The sequence below is a fragment of the Ascidiella aspersa genome, chromosome 7 (assembly GCF_963924565.1).
Source record: "Ascidiella aspersa chromosome 7, kaAscAspe10.2, whole genome shotgun sequence".
Taxonomy (NCBI): Eukaryota; Metazoa; Chordata; class Ascidiacea; order Phlebobranchia; family Ascidiidae; genus Ascidiella; species Ascidiella aspersa.
The window spans coordinates 11,523,764-11,543,253 of record NC_139453.1 but is presented as its reverse complement, the minus strand read 5'-3'; the positions used below and the strand labels follow the sequence as shown (position 1 = coordinate 11,543,253).

The 19,490-nt window shown below is 35.5% G+C and overlaps 3 protein-coding genes and 1 non-coding gene across 5 annotated transcripts; all 4 read left to right on the top strand.

Annotated features, from left to right (window-relative positions):
* Window positions 1-1,490: 1,490 nt before the first annotated feature.
* LOC146137794 (uncharacterized) lies at window positions 1,491-6,508 on the top strand. Its single transcript, XM_083393285.1, has 6 exons — window positions 1,491-1,667; window positions 2,524-2,620; window positions 4,241-4,345; window positions 4,470-4,520; window positions 4,683-4,787; window positions 5,129-6,508. Exons 1-6 carry the CDS (start codon window positions 1,519-1,521, stop codon window positions 5,273-5,275), a joined length of 654 nt encoding a protein of 217 aa, XP_083249411.1. The 5' UTR covers window positions 1,491-1,518; the 3' UTR covers window positions 5,276-6,508.
* A 1,551-nt stretch (window positions 6,509-8,059) lies between these two features.
* On the top strand, window positions 8,060-8,176 carry LOC146137793 (U5 spliceosomal RNA). Its single transcript, XR_014501468.1, has one exon. It is a non-coding gene; the product is annotated as a U5 spliceosomal RNA (small nuclear RNA).
* A 1,160-nt stretch (window positions 8,177-9,336) lies between these two features.
* LOC146137792 (mitochondrial protein C2orf69 homolog) lies at window positions 9,337-10,263 on the top strand. Its single transcript, XM_083394119.1, has one exon. The coding sequence runs from the start codon at window positions 9,376-9,378 to the stop codon at window positions 10,261-10,263; it is 888 nt and encodes a 295-aa protein (XP_083250245.1). The 5' UTR covers window positions 9,337-9,375.
* An 814-nt stretch (window positions 10,264-11,077) lies between these two features.
* On the top strand, window positions 11,078-17,852 carry LOC146137791 (beta-1,3-galactosyltransferase 1-like). 2 transcript variants are annotated; one of them, XM_083393283.1, is made up of 9 exons: window positions 11,078-11,270; window positions 11,653-11,777; window positions 12,281-12,344; window positions 12,420-12,553; window positions 13,037-13,181; window positions 14,357-14,466; window positions 15,324-15,457; window positions 16,034-16,224; window positions 16,802-17,852. In XM_083393283.1, the coding sequence occupies exons 2-9, from the start codon at window positions 11,683-11,685 to the stop codon at window positions 16,979-16,981; spliced, it is 1,053 nt and encodes a 350-aa protein (XP_083249409.1). In that variant the 5' UTR covers window positions 11,078-11,270; window positions 11,653-11,682; the 3' UTR covers window positions 16,982-17,852. The 2 variants fall into 2 exon arrangements, with proteins under 2 accessions (XP_083249409.1, XP_083249410.1); XM_083393284.1 differs by lacking the exon at window positions 11,653-11,777.
* Window positions 17,853-19,490: the final 1,638 nt, after the last annotated feature.

Genomic DNA, 19,490 nt, shown 5'->3' with positions numbered 1-19,490 from the left:
AGAATCATTGCCTCTAGAATCCCTTTTAAGTTAAGAAGCGATATGTAAATTGTTCAAGTAGTGTTTTTTTCAGTGGCTAGATCTGTGGTCTGTGGAGTTTTGTTATTACCGTACTGTTGATCTAAATAACAAATTCGACTTTGAATTGAATGCATATCGTACACCGAATAAAGCATGGTCTAGAATCCTAAAATTCCTATACCACAATGCACAATATTTAGGCTAGGGTGTGGCTTATAGCGTTTAGGTTGATCAAGTATTATTATTAAATGACAAATTTAACACACCCATACCCAAACGCTAACCCACACCGCAAGCCAAATATTGTACATTGATTTATAGTTTGTTTAAACGCCGTGTATAGGATTCTAGACCAGCGACGCATTTTCTGAACAGAAAATCATAAAATTCTTATTTTTCTAGAATTACTTTTTTATAGTAACAAAACGTCTTTAAAATAGCAAGGTGTAATTTATACCTCGACAATCCGAGTTTGGGCTTGCTTCCAGTGTTGTAATGATTAAGTCACTTGACTTTTGGACGAATGACTCTGGTTAAACTGTTTTCATTAAGCATTATTTTTGTAAAATTGATTTCTTTATCTCAATTTGTGCATGTTAAATGATAAACTTGCATATAAGTTGCATTTTGTGTTATTTTTTAATAAAGTTGTTTTTTCATAATCGGAAGGGTTAACAAATTTTAATAGTTCACTGTTTAATTTTAATGACAAATACTCGGGCGCTGGTCTAGCATCCTACCCCAATTAAATCAATGCACAATATTTGGGTTAGGTTGCGAGTTAGCGTTTTGCTGTGGTAGGATCAAGTATTATTAAATTCATTATTTTATAGCTATACTTGACCCACCCTAAGCCAAATGCTAACCCATACCCTAACCCAAATAATGTAGTTGTGTTCACATTTTAGACCAGCGCCTATTTTGCAGATGTTTGTTTAAATTTGAACTTTTTATTTAATATAATTTTATGTAATGCAAAAGTGGCCAATCTATGGCCTGCAGGCCGCACCCAGCCCATCATCTGTTTTTAAAACTAGGCCTGAAGCGAAAAATCAGTTATTATGTCTGGTATGCTAGCGTTTTGAGGAAATCTTTTCAGCATATTCTTTTCATGAAAAGGTTGCCCACCCCCAGGGGTTTTTTTAAGGTTTGGTTTGGGTGACCGCTAAGTAGTTTTAAGAGGCCGCAAGTGTTTCATTTAAATACCAAAAAGTTGCAAGTCCAAAATTTGGGAAACCGCTGGAGAAATTTAAAACACCTTAAAAAAACACTGCCCACCCCTAATGTAATGTATCAAGTGCATATTAGTTTAATAAAAAGTTTTGAAGACAATTATTTGGAATAAAATTCTGGAAGATATTTAATTTAATTCAGCTATTTGCTTCTAATAAACAAAGTTTGTTAACAAGTTCCTAAAAAGTGGTTTCTTATTAATAGCGTTGACTTACTTTTCACAAATAAACAGACAAACATCCTAGGGCTTATTAATAATACACCATGCCATTGCTGTATAGCTGTATTTCGCGTGGCGATGTCATTCTTGTGGAGAAGTCTCTCTCTCCAACAGACCATCAACGATATGCTAGGGGAATTCTGGCAGACCTACCAACCATGGGAAACAGAAAGACAACTTTGCCCCAAGACCAGTAGGTTTTTAAATATTGTTGTATGACCTGTCACACCAAAGAGGCATTCCAGTTATATTCGACCAACATTTTTTGACATGTAATGCTTGCCCAAAAGCTCCCAGTAATGTCATTTGGCATAAAAAAATGTTTTTGGAATTTTTACTAAAGAACAGCTCTTCTTGCATATATATTGTAGAATTTTGATGTGGGATTTTGACAAAAAAATTGTTTGTCCTAAAAATTTGGCTGACACAAATTATGGAATGCTGCAGACTGCCACCTTTTAGTTTGTACCATGCAACAGCTATATATTATAGTTTTATCATGACTTATTACTTGACATGGCTGTAATGCTTATTGCAGTGGTTCCCGAACTTTTTTATTCCGTGGCCACATTTTTATTTACATAGCAGAACGTGACCCATTGTTTTTTTACCTCTAGTGATGACTAGTGCATATTGATTAACAAAAGTTTTCTAATAATATGAACATTTTTATTTTTTGATACCATTGGTCTAACAACAAATGGAGATTTAAGTTTCTGATCAGTCTGTTGAAATTAAACAACTAGCCTGCACAGTTTTCGCAGTCACAAGACATTTTAGATATGCCAACAACTATTTCAGTAAACAGAATGTATAGTTGCTTTATTTTTTATTAGCTCTACGCCCCACAGTTTTGGACCACTGGCCTAATGAAATTACTTATATAATGTAGCATGTATATTTCCTATTCTACAGAAGATCTGATACTAACCATTTTTTTTAAATACATAGTTTAGCAAGTATATTTATACATAGATTGAATAGTTGTATTACCACTAAAGTTTAATAATCGTATCTGCAAGTTATAACAGTCCTGTTTGATGTTGAAGGTACCTTTATCACACAATGGCAGACAATGGTGTGGTTTATCTATGTGCAGCTGACAGTGATTTTGGAAGGAGGGTTCCCTATTCATTTTTGGAACAGGTTTGTATTAAAATATATATTATTCTGCTTTGAAACAAACTGTATTATATGGGCCTTTGCTTGGGGGGTAAAAACCTGAAATATTGCGTTTTAGCACTTTTTAGCTAACGACTGCCATCTAGCAGCAGAAAAACTTTCATTCAGAATTCGTTCATATTCGCTTGCTTTGTCCAGCTTGTGAAGTGACGAAGCGACTCACCGCCTGCTGCGCTTTATTGTCCCGCGCGTGAGACTTTCATTGTGAGAAAGTGGCAAACTGGGCTCGTGCGACTTGCATTTTAAAACGAGGCTTCTCTTTAGTAAAATTACTTAATGCTGTTAAGAAACAACTTATTTTACCGCCGCAAATTTAAATGCGAGATCTGGTGGCAACTCTAATCCAACATATCAACACCAGGCCTACACAACTTAAAGTTGTGTGTTGATATGTTGGATTGGAGTAACATACTATACAGGTGCAAATAGCAAATATTCTCCAAATACGATTTTTCCAATATTCTCCAAATCGTATTTCATTGTATTGTCGCGGTAATACACAAAGAGGTAAGGCCGTGAATAAAGTTTCACCCACCGTACAATTAACGGAGGGATGCATTGCGAGTAGAGATGTTCAAAGCAGAATATCGGCGACTCATTTATAATGCTTGCTTTCAATGCGGCGTTAGTTTTTTTTCGGGCGACCAATTACTTCGCGATAATCTTCGCCTAATAATTAAGTGTCAATAGGGTGTATTTACCGCTGCAAGTTTAAATGCGAAATCTTAAGGCAGTCTACGCCTCTCTGTTAGCACCTGTCATGCATCTTGCTCCAACCAGAAACATAATAGTGTTTTTCATATTGTGTAAAACTACAGATTTAAAGCCTGTTTTAACAGTGATTGCTCGGCCTAAGCCATGGTAAAAAATTACCGAGTAAAAGTTTGCAAAAGTATAGCAAACCATAGGCGTTAAACCATTTTTAGTCTTTAAGAGAATAATAATATTTGCTTTTCAAACACGTAAGCTGGTCAAAATTTAATAAAATGACCATACGCATTATCTACGTAAATTCTATTTATCAAATATATGTTTCGATCATTCCCCAAATTCTACGCCATATTTGAACCCCTTTCGCATCAAAGGCATAAGTGAAGTGGGGAAGTTTTCGGCCCATATCTGTTTTTGCTTGCAGAAACAAGTTAAGGAAAATAAAAAACAAAACATATAATATAAAGTACACAATACAAAATATTAAAAAAAAAAATAAATTAAATAAAATAAAAAAAATAAAATAAAGTAAAAATTGAAAATAAACACTAAGCCCTGAAAATATACCCCCTGACAAAATATACAACAACCGCACCCCCGTCTAGTTGCAGATTTTTTATTGTGTTAAACTCCATCAATACTCTTCATATGGTAATTGTAGTTTAAGAGAAAAAACATATTAAAGCTATTACAAAAAATTGATTTATCCTCAAATTTAAAAGAAAACAACCTTAAAATGTGCAACGTTTTTTAAAAAAAAATATATGTACAATACTGAAAGTAGATATATAAAAAAGGGAAAAGTTGTTTGATGTTAGAATTGTTTTTAAAATGTTATTTAAACTGGTAATGATTTAAATTTGTGTTTTATAGGTCCAGAACAGGTTTACCCAATCTGGTTCGCTAATCCAACGAGTTAATTCAGCATCTGCCTTAGAGTTTAACAGAGATTTCAGGAACATTTTATCAGATCTTATGGTTTGTTAATTTTGCAGCATACATCAAATGTACTATACTAAATGTGGTATATTACATTATCCATTGTTGATATTGTGATATTTCTTACACTGCCTTTTTTAACTCCATAAAATTTTATATTTAGGATGACTTTAACAGTGGCAAAGGAGACAAGCTCACTTCAATGCAAAAGCAGGTAAATAGAATTGACTGGACAAGTCATTTTGCTGTTTTTCTAGCTAAGCTTTATTCTTATTTTTACTAATACAGCTTTTTTCATTTAGCGATGCATTGTAGATGAGTGTATAATACTCTTTATTCCATGCATAAAACTCTTTATTACAAAAAAATTATTTAGGTAGGTGAAGTTACCGACATTATGAAGAACAACATTGACAAAGTTTTGGAACGCGGGGATAGATTGGATGACCTTGTTGACAAAACTGAAGACCTTCAAGCTAACGTAAGCAACAATAGAATAAATTTTCTAGTTTTGTGGATGTGCTTTTTTAAGCTTTTTGTGGACATTTAAAAAAAAATATATTTTTTTAATATATATTATATGTATATATTGATAAAGTGCATTCACACTTAAACATTTCAATGGCATGATTACCAAACCTTACCCAAATATATATTGCAGTTGTTTTAAATATTTTTTACTATTAGATATGTCTGAATCTAGTTAGAATCGCCCTCATTGGTTATATCGAAAAAACAGTTTTGTAATTAAATTTAAATGTAAGAAATGAAAAAAATGGTATAAGCTCATTGTAAATATAAATTTTGACTTTGTTTTTGCAGTCCAACACATTTAAAGTGACTGCCACCAGACTGCAAAGAAAGTATTTTTGGCAAAACAAGAAAATGTGCATTATTATTGTTGTGGTAGTATTGATACTCATTGTTATCATTGTGTTGGTTTCACTTTCTGCCTCTGGAACCATTTAGCTTGTTTTTACAAATTCTTAAGTAAGTTCCTAAATTTTAATCTCATTTACATGTGACTTTGCCTTTACCAACAGTTCCTGCTTCAACCGGTCGTGGAAATCATTTGTAGATATGTTTTCTTTTCTTTTTTTATTACATTTATCACACTTTTTTGATTATGATTTTATATGTTAGTATGCCCCCTGAAAACGTACTTGTATATTTGAAAAAGCTAAATCTCTCTTGTTTGATTTTGTCTAATATATGCATTTTTTATTATTCCTACATTTTTGAAGTGCTTAATACTGCAACTACAATATCTATGTAAAACAGGTAACATTTACAAAAAAAAATGGTAAAGTGTTTGATTTCATAAGTAAAAAATACTAAACTGTTTTAACCCCTGTTTGGGCTCCAGAATACTTTTTTAACCCAATTCGTACTTAGCCACCCACAAATAAAAACATTTTTTGTTTGTGTTTACAATACAATACTGAAGCTGTTGTTTCTTAATTAGTTTTTTTTTTTTTATGTGATGCTTACTAGAACTATTGATGCATAGACCTCAAACAGAGGAACTGAATAATATGATATAACATTTCCTATTATTTATATTATTACTGATATACGCCATGAAAGTCATTCTTGTGTTGATTATAAAGCCATTTGGTAAACATTAATGAATGATTAATGACGCCAAAGTTGGTATTTCCTCAGTAATTTACATTGCTTCTATCATTTATATTGACTCTATTTAAAGTGGATTTCTAATATCGATATTGTAATTATTTTTTTCATACTTATGTTATATTTCTGTTTTTTGCAATGTTTTGTTTTTGCTTTATCAATATATACTTGTTTACTTCAACTGCTTAAAATTTACTAGATTATGAGTTTATGATTGCAGTTGCATTTGTATGATTGTCACTGTCCATACTTTTCTTCCTTTGCCATTGTGATATTATTAGAGTTCCATGCTTGAAACAAAAGGAGATGATAATTACTTAAATTTCAGTTTTAACGCCATTCCACATTTATAGGAAAAGCTAAAGCGTTTGCAATTCATTAAAATTAACTTTGATATTTTACGTTTTGTTGTGCTAATTTTTCCACATTGATCTTTTCGTGTAGGCTTATATGCAATCGTTAAATGAGAGCTGACTGCAATTTGCCCTTGATAGGCTATTGCTTTTGATTAGGTGCAATCTACCTTGCATTGCTTCATAGTTTAATAAACCAGTTACAATCATTGTATGTTTGATTGGTTTTATTCGTAAAAAAATTGAGTCCTTTCTTCGTCGTTGTCAATCTTAACATTGAACCAAGATTTACTGAGATTTAGTTGTGGCCCAAAAAACATTACTATGTGGTTTTAAAACAAATACCTCAGAAGAAATGTTAATAAATTAATGTAAACCAGTGCATCTTTAAGTTGTGGTACGCAGCAATTTGAAACAAATTGATTGTACATTCGCGATCGAACGAAGTGTTATTCATACGCAACGATATGCAAATGAGGTAGTAAGCCTCTATGTTATTAGTATTCTATGGATGGACGAACTAAACCAAAACCAAAATTCCTCATTAGGCCACTCCACTGCAGGGCTAAAGCTGATAGTAGAAGGCTGTTGCTGGTTTCTGCTATGATTTAAGTCCGGCTCCGTTTGTTAAAGGTTGATCGAAGGTTGCTTGAAAGGTACAGGGAATAGATTAAAGTCCATGGTACAGTACTAACACAGTCCAGCATAATAAAGTCTATCCGTTACATTATTTCAGTTGGTTAAATTGAGATCCAGTCAGTTCCAGTTACGTTCAGTAGATTTTCTTAAGATGCCGTCTCGTTAGGCTTTTGTACACACGCCTGGCCATCGATTAGCAGAGGCGTGTTACGGAATGCAAATAACATCTTCGTGTTAATTTACGAGCAATCGTGGCAGGTCTGCAATTGGGCCACGTAATTAAATAACAACAAGTATTAAGCCGATGCGCTACACCACCAGGAGACATTTACCAGCTTTACAATACTTCAAATAGTAAAACATTTTCGTATTACAATACGTAATTATAGACAACCCTTAATAACTAAAATATAACGTATATTTCTAGAATACGTAAAAAAATAAATGAACCATTTTAACAATGCAAATGGTTGGATCAATCATAAAACAGAGACGTTTTTTCTCATTTCATCGCCAATAAACTTTTCCATTCAATTAGCTGTCTTGAAATTACAAACATATATAAAGTTAAATTATTCCGCGGGGTGTGAAACTTCTTTGTTAGAGCAGTGGCGTAACCAGCCGAAAATTTTATGGGGGCAAAAAAGTGAGAATTTTTTGTTTAGCTTTTGTCATTGTGTTAACTGCCGTAACGAACACAAATAACAATGCTAGCAAACCGTTTCGAGCAGCAACTGACTTAGTGTTAACACAATACTCAAAAAACAGTCAAAGAGGAAAAACTGTCTAAACTAGTAAAAGTACATTAATGTATAGTAAATGTTATATTAACTACATCGTTTGTGACGTAACAATGCACGACAATTAGAGTGTGGCATGCCTGTGATCAAATGTTATGGTACTGCTCATAAATGCTACAAAACAAATTGTTAAGAGTAAAATATTTATAAATTTTTTGGGGGGGCTGGCCCCTCAGGCCCCCCCTGGCTACCCCTATGTGTTAGATGTAAATAGTAATATTAAGTTAATATAACCAGATGTTAGTCATGGCTCAGTTGTTTCTATACCTCCCACAAACGAAAGGTAAATTGTTGGAATATACTTATAAATTGAAGAGGTCCTTCTGTTACTCTGGTTTCTCTTCATAAATCCGGATAAATCTTTCGCCTTTTACTAAAGATTTCCGTGGAGAGGAGCATTACAATGAGTCTTTTTTAATTTTTCTCCCCCGCCAATGGTGGGGTTATATTGTCATCCTTACGAAAACAGGTGTAGCCACTAATGAAATGTTTTGTTGTTTTACAGTCAGATTAGCTGTTAATAAGTGATGTTGTCTGTTCAAATTGTACATTAAAAATTTAGATCAGCTTTTATTTTTTGTAAATATTTGTTATTTTGCATTGTACAACGTGTAAATCTTCTTTTAATGACAATTCACGTGATTTGTTTTTTGGCATATAATTAAGTTGTATGCCACTGAAACTTATGTAAATGCCGAACTGAAACACTTTTTTGTTGTTAGTTTTCGAATTTTAAGATAGCCATTGTGATTTTTACATGATTGTTGGGTATAGCATATTGGTAATAACCTGGAAAGTAACCTAATTTTACAGTTATATTTATTGTCACTAATAACAGTGGTAACAATCTGTCCCAGACAAAAAAGTATGAGTTTCAACCAGTGTTGTAAGCAAGTTGAGAAAACAATCAACACAGTTTTATAAAAAGAATGTGAAGAAGTCATTTTGCCCTAAATACCAAGTTAAGTCATTTAAAAAATTCATTACAACACTGCTTTAAAATGAGGTGACAGGATTACTTTTACTTTACAAAACGTTAATTTTATTTATTTTGGATCTAAATCAGGTAAAAACGTCTTCCTGGGGAATTTTAACATTTTAGTTAAGCCATGTCTGCATGTGTGTAATTTTTCCAATTTTTATCCGTTATTTTAACTATGATACTTTTAAAAAGGTTTCACAAATAAGTGTTTACAGTTATGCAAAGCACAATTCTTAAGTGTGACATTATGGCTTTAATGGCAGTTGGCAGTAATACCAAGTTAAGATGTTCTGCTGTGTTGTATTGAAATCAAATAACATTTTTAGGGATTGAATCAATTGTATGATTTAATATCTTTAAGTTGGGGTTGGCCTATTTGTTTTGAAATGCTCATGCCTAAATTATATCGGAGTTATTTGTTGAATATTTCTACAATGTTAAATTTTATTTTGAGTCCTTGCAAAATGAAATTCACATTAAGCATATTGCAACTTGCAGCATACTTAATGTATTATAGTAATAAAAAAACATGATAGGCATGCAGATTCACCTTTTTTGGATAATTGATATAATACAATAGTTAGCCAGATGGTACCCTAATCACCTTCTTTTTTAGAAATTTGCTGAGCAGTCAAGATTAGGTATGTTGCATGTCAGGCAATGCTAAGGTGCCTAAACATACCTGCTATTCTTTATAAATCGTTTAAAACATTCAATTGCAAAATGTCGACGGATATTTTGCACCTGCGCGATGTTGAGGGGATGCCGGGCAAAAGGAACGACGTTTACCACAAGGCGCCCTCTGTTGGCTTGAAAGATGGGATGAAAGGAAACCTGGTCTTCTTTCCCGGTGACGTGCAAGACAGAGAAGCAAAGATGCGTGAAGAAAGAGCAGCAAGTGACTACCTGGCCTGGAGCTATGAGCGTACACTCGATTTGCTGTCAGAAAAGTTTCCAAACTGCGACATTTGGCTGGTGGCGCCATCAAAGCGTGCCTACAACACGATTTGCATCTACAAAAACTTCGTTAAGAGCGAATCGATCATGGGTGTGCCAGCGCACTGCCCGGAACACGGTGGCCTCGAGCATATGCAGCGCCTGCTGGCAAATGCCCATTGCGAGGCAAACGGTTCGTTTGACCCACAAAGCTGTGACCTAATACTGGTTGGCTTCAGCAAGGGCTGCATTGTAATAAATCAGTTCTTGCACGAAATGGCGCCCGAAAGCAACGCCGAAAATTCAGACTTTCTGTCGCACGTAACCGCCGTCTATTGGCTCGACGGCGGCCACAGCGGCGAAACGGACGTGTGGGTGACCGACGCCGACCTGGTGTCGCGGCTGGCGCGGACTCCGCTTAAAAACGCCCGCCTTTACGTGAACGTGTCGCCCTACCAGGTGCGCGACCCGCACAGACCCTTTAAAGGCGAGGCTGAAGCTGAGTTTGTGCGCTTGCTACGCGAGAATGGCTTCACCGTCGAGGAGCGGCTGCATTTCGAAGAGGACCCGCCCACGCTCGAAACGCACTTCAATGTTCTGCGCGTCTTTTAGCGCACAATTGTCCTATTATTTTCGTATTTTTTTCTAATAAACGCGCAAAATGGGTCGCTGACACTAGTGGATTTTGAGCCAAATGTGCGTGAGTGATTTATTTTCAAACTGCTATATTTTGGAGGTAGTCCAAGCACTAAACACTTCGGGATTACATACTTTACCTTGTTGCCTGTTGACGACACATAGGAGCCGATACCTGGTGATATTTGGTAGTATCGTTGCTCGTCAAGGGTGGCTGTATGTGCCGATCCGATACCAAATTTTAAAAAGGAATTTCAGCCGTGGTTTGCGATTAAATTTAGTAATTCCACCCAAAATTAAGTTTATCGAAAAATAGTAGGTTAACACCTGGAGGTAATTAAATGACTTAACGCTAAAGTAAAGTAGGTCAAATAACCTAAAACAATACCATGGTACAAATTTCAACTTACTTTTTTTTTTTTTTTTTTTTTTTTAACTTTAGCATGAAGTATCGGGTATCGGTATAAAATGTAATGTCAAAGCAAGCATAAATTAACAAAATCCAGGTTAATACTTTGTTCCGGCTTGGTAGGGCGTACAAAACCATTCGTACGCAAACTATCTGTATGGCGTACCTTAATACAGTATATTTGCAATGTCGATAACCGTGGCGACTTGCTACATCAAGTGGGAGGTGTCAGTTTTCAAGTCATCATAACCGCCGCACTGCTCTCGCAATTAAAAGGCCTGTTGTGGCGATCAGTCCGTCGCCCAAGGCGTTCCAGTCAAACCAGAAACTGACTGTCACTTGGCAACCTTTAGCATAAATAGGTGAACGCACAGTGAGCAAACCAAACTTTTCTACGCTCGAGGTTATCTCGATATCGTTATAGTCTCGTTTCTCATGTGGATTAAGAAAAACATGATTATATATTTCTGGCAGTTATGATGGGCTGCCGCCAAACGGCAAGTGATTATTGCCGAAGACGTATTCTAGCCTTAGCGTTGTGAGTTGTCCGCGAAGTTGCGAATATATATACAAGGTAAGTTTTTAGATAAAAATGGATTTGTTTATTAGCTCTAATTTTTGATACAGTTTATGAAAGAATTAGCCTAAACATTGCGCATAACTAACCAATAACCATATGTTTTACTACCCGCGCCCGGCAATTTTGCTTGTTCTTTAGTACGTTTGAATAGCGCAATCAGCAAATCAAAAACAGTGTTTATAGTTCACCCAGTGCACCCAGTACACCCAGATGCATTCAAAGGGGCTGAATTTGAATTTCCAAGGCCATAATTGCAATTTAAAGGCGTGTTTTTAGAATTATAATCAAGTTGACAAAGTATTTTAGTAGCAGTTAAGTAACTATTAATATGCAAATATGTGATTTGCCTTAAAATTATTTGGATTTTTTTGCGCAGTTCACAGCATAGAAATTGAGCGCGGCGCTCATGGTTCTCAGCACTCCAACATGGCGCAGCGTCAGATTTGCCTTTGCCATTTTTATTTTCTTCTGGTCGATGTTTGCAATCTCGACACTAACTGGGTGCGTAGGCTACAGAATTTCAAATTATGCTAGGCCTGTCTGCAGAATAGTTTGACTTTGTCCTTCATACTCAATAAATATTTTCTATGGTCTATGACAGTGGTCGGCAAACTTTTTGTTGCGACCGAAAGCACTCTTTTAAGAGCAATTGAAGACCCACTACATATATTCAGAGTGGCAAAAAATATAGTTCGACAGGCTCTCGGGACCACATTTGTCACGTGGGTCTGAACCACGCTGAAACAATATAAAAAATCTTAGCCACACGAACTATCACGCGGCCCACAACTACATGATAGCACTAAGCTATTGAAAGGTAACCCGTGGCCCAATAAAAAGCCTCTGCGGCCCACATTTGGGCCGCGGCCCACAGTTTGCCGAACTGGTCTATGGTGTAGTCACAATATAGGTCCCTAGATCTAAAAATTATTGCAATATTATTGAATTGCAATGTAAATTAAAACATATTTTGTAATACGAATGCTTCTTTTCTTATATTTTAGACTTGGTAACAGGCGCAGGTTTAAGAAGTTGAAAAATGAGGACAAAAGTTTTGCGTCGCCAAAGGTGAGAAAAGAGTTACAAGAAATTCTTGTGCGTCTCCACTCTCCACTCAGTAAAGCTGTCTATTTGTTTAATTAGATCGCGAAGAAGTCGTCGCTCACTTATATCCCGAATGAGTATTTCTCTAACTCATCTAAATCGAAGGATAACTTTCTTTACATTCTGGAACCGAACTTTAAACGTGCTTGCGGGGATATGGTCACAGAGACAAGGTAAATTTGAGTGAAACACGAATAATTTTCTTACCCAAGGATGAAAAACTTTCAAAAAATGACGTCACAAAGACCTGTTATTACGGGACGTGTAAAACTGGTAACTTTAGGAAATCTTAGGTTATCTTTTGATGTTGTGCACATGCAACTGAAATGTAGTTTTAATACTTTCAAGGCTATGACGGTGTGGTTTGATAGATAACATTTTTCTTACCAATTTATTAAAAAAAAAATAATAAATTAAAAAATATTTTACCAGAAAGACTTTCCGGAATGTTCCGACTTGCTTTCACCACTGAGATAAACATAAATTTAGCTAGTGTTTGCTACAGGGGTATATTGTTAAGCATATAGGACACAACTGACTATATTCCGTACCGAAATCAAGGACTTTGTAGCCGCACTTGCTTGTCGTCGAGAACGGATTTGAGAAGCATATTTTCCAGTTTTAATGAATCAAGATGGCGGTTGCTTTTTTACCAGTGCTAACGGAACCAGTGAGACTTCATCGCCAAGCTGGCAGTTGCCCTTGTTCAACGTGGTCTTGGTCCACAGCAGAGCGGATCATTTTGAGCATAGGAAGGTGATTCGGGAAACGTGGGGCTCTTTGGGAAAGAGGCTCTCGAAGGTAAGAAAAAATCCATGTCTAAAGTGTTCTTTTTTACCAATACGGAATTATGCAATGCTGGGATAAATTAATAAAAAATAAGAAAAATTACATACCACAATGATTGGTTACTTTAACTTTAAAAGTTATTCGCATAATTATCGACACGAAAAGAGTTAAGAACCACTAAAGTTTCAGTTGTACGTGTAGTAAGAATCGAGTAGTTCCCATTCGGTAAACCACAACACCACGATAAAGTAGTTAAAAATTGGTGTTTTTGGACTAAAATTTTCACCTGTATGTAGAATACTGTGTGTTTGGTGTTGATTATGAAACAGGGTGTTTTATTGCAAGTCTCATTAAACTAATTTGCCTCGGCAATCAACCTCACTATTGCTTCAATAAGTATTGTTGTAGTCTGATTACAAATCCACAAAGTTTGTGTTGGCTGGTGTTGAGCTGGCCAGCCAGAAGCCGGCAAGCAACACAACCACTCACTGTATTGACTAGACAAGACTGGATTGGTATATATTGATATAACGCGCTGCTTATAAAAGGTGATAATTTGCATGAACAAAAACAAAGGCGACACAGAAAAGCGGAAATGTTTCATATCCCGAAGCCTTTTTGTCAGCCGGGAACTGTTACAATAACGCGTTCACACAGGTGAAATACTTTTATCTATAACGGAAATATATGTGTCACGATATAACATTATTCATGTGTGAAAGAGCCGAATGCTTTGTTCTCAGTGTAACAGCGAGTGTTTGGTAAAAGGCGTGAAAAAGTGACAAATCATAAATCGTAACATATTTGAGAAATACACAATACTATAAATTCCAAATTATCCACTAATTATTACTTATGACGCTACAATTATAGGGAATTACATGGCCAAAAAGTCATAGTGAATAATTTTGAACGTTTACACGTCTGACGTGGTTGGGAAATTTCAAGTTATATTTAAATTGAAAACCGAGCAAGGTGGATTACGAATCAAAGTCTCGTAACAATTAAACGCCGACGGCATTTTCACGAAAATAGTCATGTCTATAGCTTTTTTATTGATTAAGGAGTACATAAATAAGTCACTTTTTAGCTAATAGTAATGGAATGGAGGGATAAAATCTTAAAATAGTTTTGAGCTGTCAAGTTTTTCGCAGTGAGTAAGTGACTGTATAATTTTTATATATTAGATTGCATTTCTCCTTGGAGATCCACGTAACAAAACGACGCAAGAAAAACTTGTAAAAGAAAGTCGACTCCATGGCGATATTTTACAGGAGGATCATTACGAATCGTACAGGTGGTTTTGCGTTATTCCACATGCATTAAATAATGTTATCTATGAATTTTACTGATTATTATGTTTAAATATACTAATTATTATTTTAAATATGGAATTTTAAATCACCACACAAAGCAATACAGCTACAAATAACGACTCAAAAAGCCTAAACGATATAAACGTAATTCCGCTTTATTTAGTGGACCCAAACGCGGTAGAATTAGGGGCGAATGGGGACGTGGCCATGGCTTCCCAAACTGTAATTTTTTTTAATTTTAACTATACGGAAGTGCAAAAAATTTCGAGCTCCCCTTAAATCGGAATTACGTTCATATTATGTCTTAGCCCATTTTCAAAAAAATATTTTTTGCATAAAGGTGTCGTGCGGCTTAGTGCACCATCGAAAATAAAAGTTGTTGTAACTTAAACATTTAAAAGGCGTTTTTTACTTTTCGCGAAGTGAACACATCCTTGTAATATAGTTTTTGTGTTAAACCTAAAACCTTAGCAAAATTTACCAACTATACCGGTATATCGTTCTTAATATTACTTGTTTATGGCATTACGTTTAGATGAAAAACTTTGCTACGCTACGTTTTAGCGTACCTCTGTAACATTTCGTTATGACGTAACTTTGTGACGTCATATATAAAAAATATGCCCTCTCCCAACAAAAAGCCTAGAATCACGTCTGGTCGACAGTGTGCATTGTATGAACTAAAAGTCTAAGGCTTTCGCGAAATGTGATTATACGTTCATTCGTTCACCGATTTGTTTTTCCGAAAAAACTGCATTCTGGAAAAAAAATTATTAACCTAAAAATTCCATGTTGTCAATAACATATACGACTGTGTCTTAACTTCATTTTGCTTTAGAAACATAACGTTAAAGGCAGTCATGGGACTCAAGTGGGTAGCCGAACATTGTCCACGCGCCACGTTTGTGACCAAGTGCGACGACGACATGTATTTAAGCGTGAGGAAAATCATGAACGCTATCGTCAATAGAGGTAGGAGAAACAAAATAGTTTGTGAGTGCATATAATATCAACATTTAGAATTTTCGGCACGTCAGCAAGTACTTTTTTGAAACAGTGTGTTTATAAACTTTTAGTAGGTATAAACTTTCAATGGCCCATTATTAGAATAAAACTTTTATTTTCTTTCGTAGAAGATTGGTTTCAATTAAATGCCTTTAAAAGATAAATTAACGATAAAGCAACACAACACAATGACATAAGGATTGTTCTTGAGTTGTTCGAATAAAAATGCAAGCGATTTGAACCCTGGTTACCCTTTTTGCTATTAAGCGATTTAAGATATTTTTTTTTATAATTTGTGAAATACCTACAACTTGAGAATCATTGTTTAGGACTGTCGTGAAATGAAAACAACGCCATTAGATAAAATAGCATTTTGTTTAGGTAAATCTTCGATTAGAACTACAATTAGAACAGACAAGTAATCACAAATCGCACTAGAATTAGAACTATAGCAGCTACCGAATAGTGGAGTTAGAAAACTAGATTTATTTAGTTGACCGAGTCTGGAAAAAGGTGTAACACCGTGATTTATTTTTTATGCAGTTTTCCCGAGGCGCGACATGCTGCTTTGTCACGCAATCAAGGGTGCCAGCGTGTACCGCTACGGCAAGTACGCAGTTCCCTGGTCCCTCTACTCAGAACCCAAGTGGCCCGACTTCTGCTTCGGAGGATGCTGGATCGCTTCCGGTGATGTCATCAGGACACTCTATCGCACGTCACTGATGACGCGCCAGGTAATCGTCATTTTCAGTGCTGATTGCCATTACGTGTGTTTTTTTTTGAGTAAAGGGGTCAGGTGAACACCAACGACTGGATAATGTGGTTAATACAGGCCGCATTGACACTTGTACAATTAAGAGTTATGTACTTAAGGAAGCCATATTTGTAACATCGAGTCTATATGTTTTAGTGTGGTTTAAAACTGCGCAGGCCTAATCAAGATGTATCATTTAGCGGAATTTAATACAATGGCATTTTATAGGTTAAGACTATACAGTGACTAAATAGGTCCCGCCCGAAACACCAACTGGTTGCGACTAACCGACTCAGAAGCCTATATTAAATATATGCTCAGTATGGTTTTTAAACGTCGTTTTGCAACCCGACCAGCACTGTTTTGAACTCTTGAAACATACTACTTTAGGTACCTAATCACGATTTGCGAGTTATTTACTTAAGCGTTCACACTTTGGATTGCGTGAATTAATTTGATTCATTAAAGTATTAAACAAACGTCGTACCGTAGTACATCAAAAAAAAAAAAAACGCCTTACTTCAGGACGACAACATTAAACATTTAACCGGTTCCAGATTTATCTGGACGACGTATACGTCACCGGCATCCTGCGTCGCAAGAGTAACATCCGGATTACCAAGATCGCCACCGTTCTCTTCTGCCACGGCAGAGGAAGTCCCCAGCGTGTGCGTGAAATGTGGGACGGGCAGAATCGGACCGATTCGACTCTGAAGGTCTACGACTGCTTTCGCTGAGTTCAGACTTTTGTGGGGAGGCAATAAACTTAGTTTACATCTTATTCTTCGCCTTAAACAGTCGATACCCGGTTTTTCCGCCGTTTTCTGGAAATAAGGCACACCAGAAGAGCGTTTAAAAGGAAAGCGAAAGCTATTGGCTATACCGTACACGGCAACTTGCAAACAGACGAAAACGAAGCAAATGGATTATGACAGCTAAACCTACTTGACGTTGTGATCGCGCTTAACAAGGAGTCACCAAACTGTTTTTCCTAAAGAGCCTGGAAGGACTGACAATCGCGGGACGGAATATGGGAGCGATTCAAATCGCGGGCTGGATTATACTGTAACGATTACTGTAAAGATTGCGGGACGATTTACAAATTTGTTTTCCACTTATTTGTCTTGATTGATTAATGATTATTAGATGTAAAAACAATTTTTTCCTAATTATCAAACGGGCTTTAAGATTAGTATTTTAAAAATTGGTATTTTTTCTCTGGTGTGTGTGCATGGAGGGCACTCAGAAAAAAAGCCGCGGGACGGATAAATTCAACTGGCCGGCCGGATTTAGTAATCCTTGCGCGAAAGTAAACTATTAACTCATTTGCCAACAGAAACGGTCAAAAACTGTTAAAATTTATGCCGTATTCAAAGAAGGCAGTTATTTATAAAAATCAGTTCTACATTTTACTGTTCTTTTGGTAACAATAAATAGTCACGGGTGGTGCGTTTTTTATTTGTAATTTACAGGTTGTTTACAAAACAATGCTGATTTGTTTTGAAAAACTGGAAAGTTTAATTTTTATTGGCCCTCTTGTTTGTTAATATTTCAAATGTGTGATTTTTTACATGCAATTAAACGGATCCGATTGGCTCCTTTTTAAGATTTGAAAGTGTTTTAGTACAAGTAGAATCACTAACAGATATTAGATTAAAAACTAGTTTACAAGTTTAGTTGCTGTAAAGATTCTATGTTGCAGTGTTATTTATATAAAAACAAAGTATCGTAAAAGCTTAAAATTGACAATGATATGAGATGTTGTCAATCTTCCAATCGCCCTTCGCATAAAAATTATAAACTCTAAATAACCAAAAAAGTCAGGATTACCTTACCCAGTTATATTTTTTATAAGCCCTTTGCATGTGAATTATGACGCTGGTTTGGTTGGTAATTGATTTATTTTTTGTAAAACGATTTCGGTTGCGGAAAGTTGAAATATTTAAACTTTGTCGCTTTCGGTTAGAAGCGAGAAAATTTGCCGTTAACGTTGGCGACGCGTTATGTATGAACTAGACAACGCTAGTCGCTAACGCCAAAAGCAGAACGCGTTTAGTGTGAACCAAACGTATACAGGAATTATAATTAAAAAATTAACTAATTCGTTTTTGGTTGCGCATGGACAGTTGCTAATGGTCACGGTTGATTAAAGATTTAGCGCACCAACAATAACAACAAACGCAAGAATGCAAGTTGTTTTAAATTCTTAAGTAAGATAAATACAATTCGTTTAAAACAGGATGATTTGTTTTATCATTCAAATAAATTTGTAATTGATTGACAAATCCATGTAATATTTACAAATGTGCATACTAACACAATTTGAACAAACAATTTTAGTTGCAGAGCAAACCATCATTGCAATTTAGTTTACAGAATTGGTTACTTCGAGTTTGCCACACCGCGATTTATTGGTTGCACTAGGGTTCCTCTCCGGTAATGTTTCGACAGGAACTTCCCGGGATTTCCCGCGAACTAACAATTCCGAATCCCGGAAATATTTTTATAATCCCGGTTATTCGGCAACATACCAAAACTTAGAAAAAACTAGTCATTTTTCACTGATATAAAAAAAAATATTACCAAACCTATTAAAGTCGTTGCCTTAGGGTGCAGCTTTTATACGAGCAGGTCTTGTAAGATTGCAGAAGCAATACTGCAGAACATAAATGAGCGTTATTATATGTTTGGAGCTAATAGAAATTAGTTTTAAACCTTATGATGACGTAATTAGGTATAATTTTTTTGCCGCAAATCCCGGGATCTCCGGCAAATTTTCATTTTTTAATCCCGTTTCCGGTTGTGAAAAAATCTGGGATAAAGAGAAACCCTAGTGCACACCCAATTGTGAAAATTGCACCTCTAAATATTTCTACCCAATTACCTTAAAACAGTTATAGTGTACATAAAGCCCTGATTGCACAGCAGCACAGCAGAACATGTAACGCTGCGCACCTAACATTTTGGCGTAAATCGGTGGATTCCTTATTCCGGGATCAGGATTATCTCAGGAGTTGTGTGGTATTTTTTTTATGAAACTTGTCTTAAATTTAATTAAAAAACAGTTTAAGTTATTTGACATGCTACAGTACTTTTATGTTTGAAATATCATGTTTTTTGGATTGATTGTAATTTTGTATAAAAGGGTCTTTGCTCAGTTAAAGATAAACACACATATGTGTTTATTAACAACTGTAATGTATCTCATCTGAAGCGATAGGAAAACCACAAGCATTGATTAAAAAG

Bases quoted from the DNA above. Each gene is read 5' to 3' on its own strand.
- LOC146137792 (XM_083394119.1), top strand. From the start codon at position 9,376: ATGCTAAGGTGCCTAAACATACCTGCTATTCTTTATAAATCGTTTAAA.
- LOC146137794 (XM_083393285.1), top strand. From the start codon at position 1,519: ATGCCATTGCTGTATAGCTGTATTTCGCGTGGCGATGTCATTCTTGTG. The intron at 1,668-2,523 runs GTAGGTTTTTAA...TTGATGTTGAAG, and splicing joins ACAACTTTGCCCCAAGACCA to GTACCTTTATCACACAATGG. The intron at 2,621-4,240 runs GTTTGTATTAAA...TGTGTTTTATAG, and splicing joins CCTATTCATTTTTGGAACAG to GTCCAGAACAGGTTTACCCA.
- LOC146137791 (XM_083393283.1), top strand. From the start codon at position 11,683: ATGGTTCTCAGCACTCCAACATGGCGCAGCGTCAGATTTGCCTTTGCC. The intron at 12,345-12,419 runs GTGAGAAAAGAG...TTGTTTAATTAG, and splicing joins AAAGTTTTGCGTCGCCAAAG to ATCGCGAAGAAGTCGTCGCT. The intron at 13,182-14,356 runs GTAAGAAAAAAT...TTTATATATTAG, and splicing joins TGGGAAAGAGGCTCTCGAAG to ATTGCATTTCTCCTTGGAGA.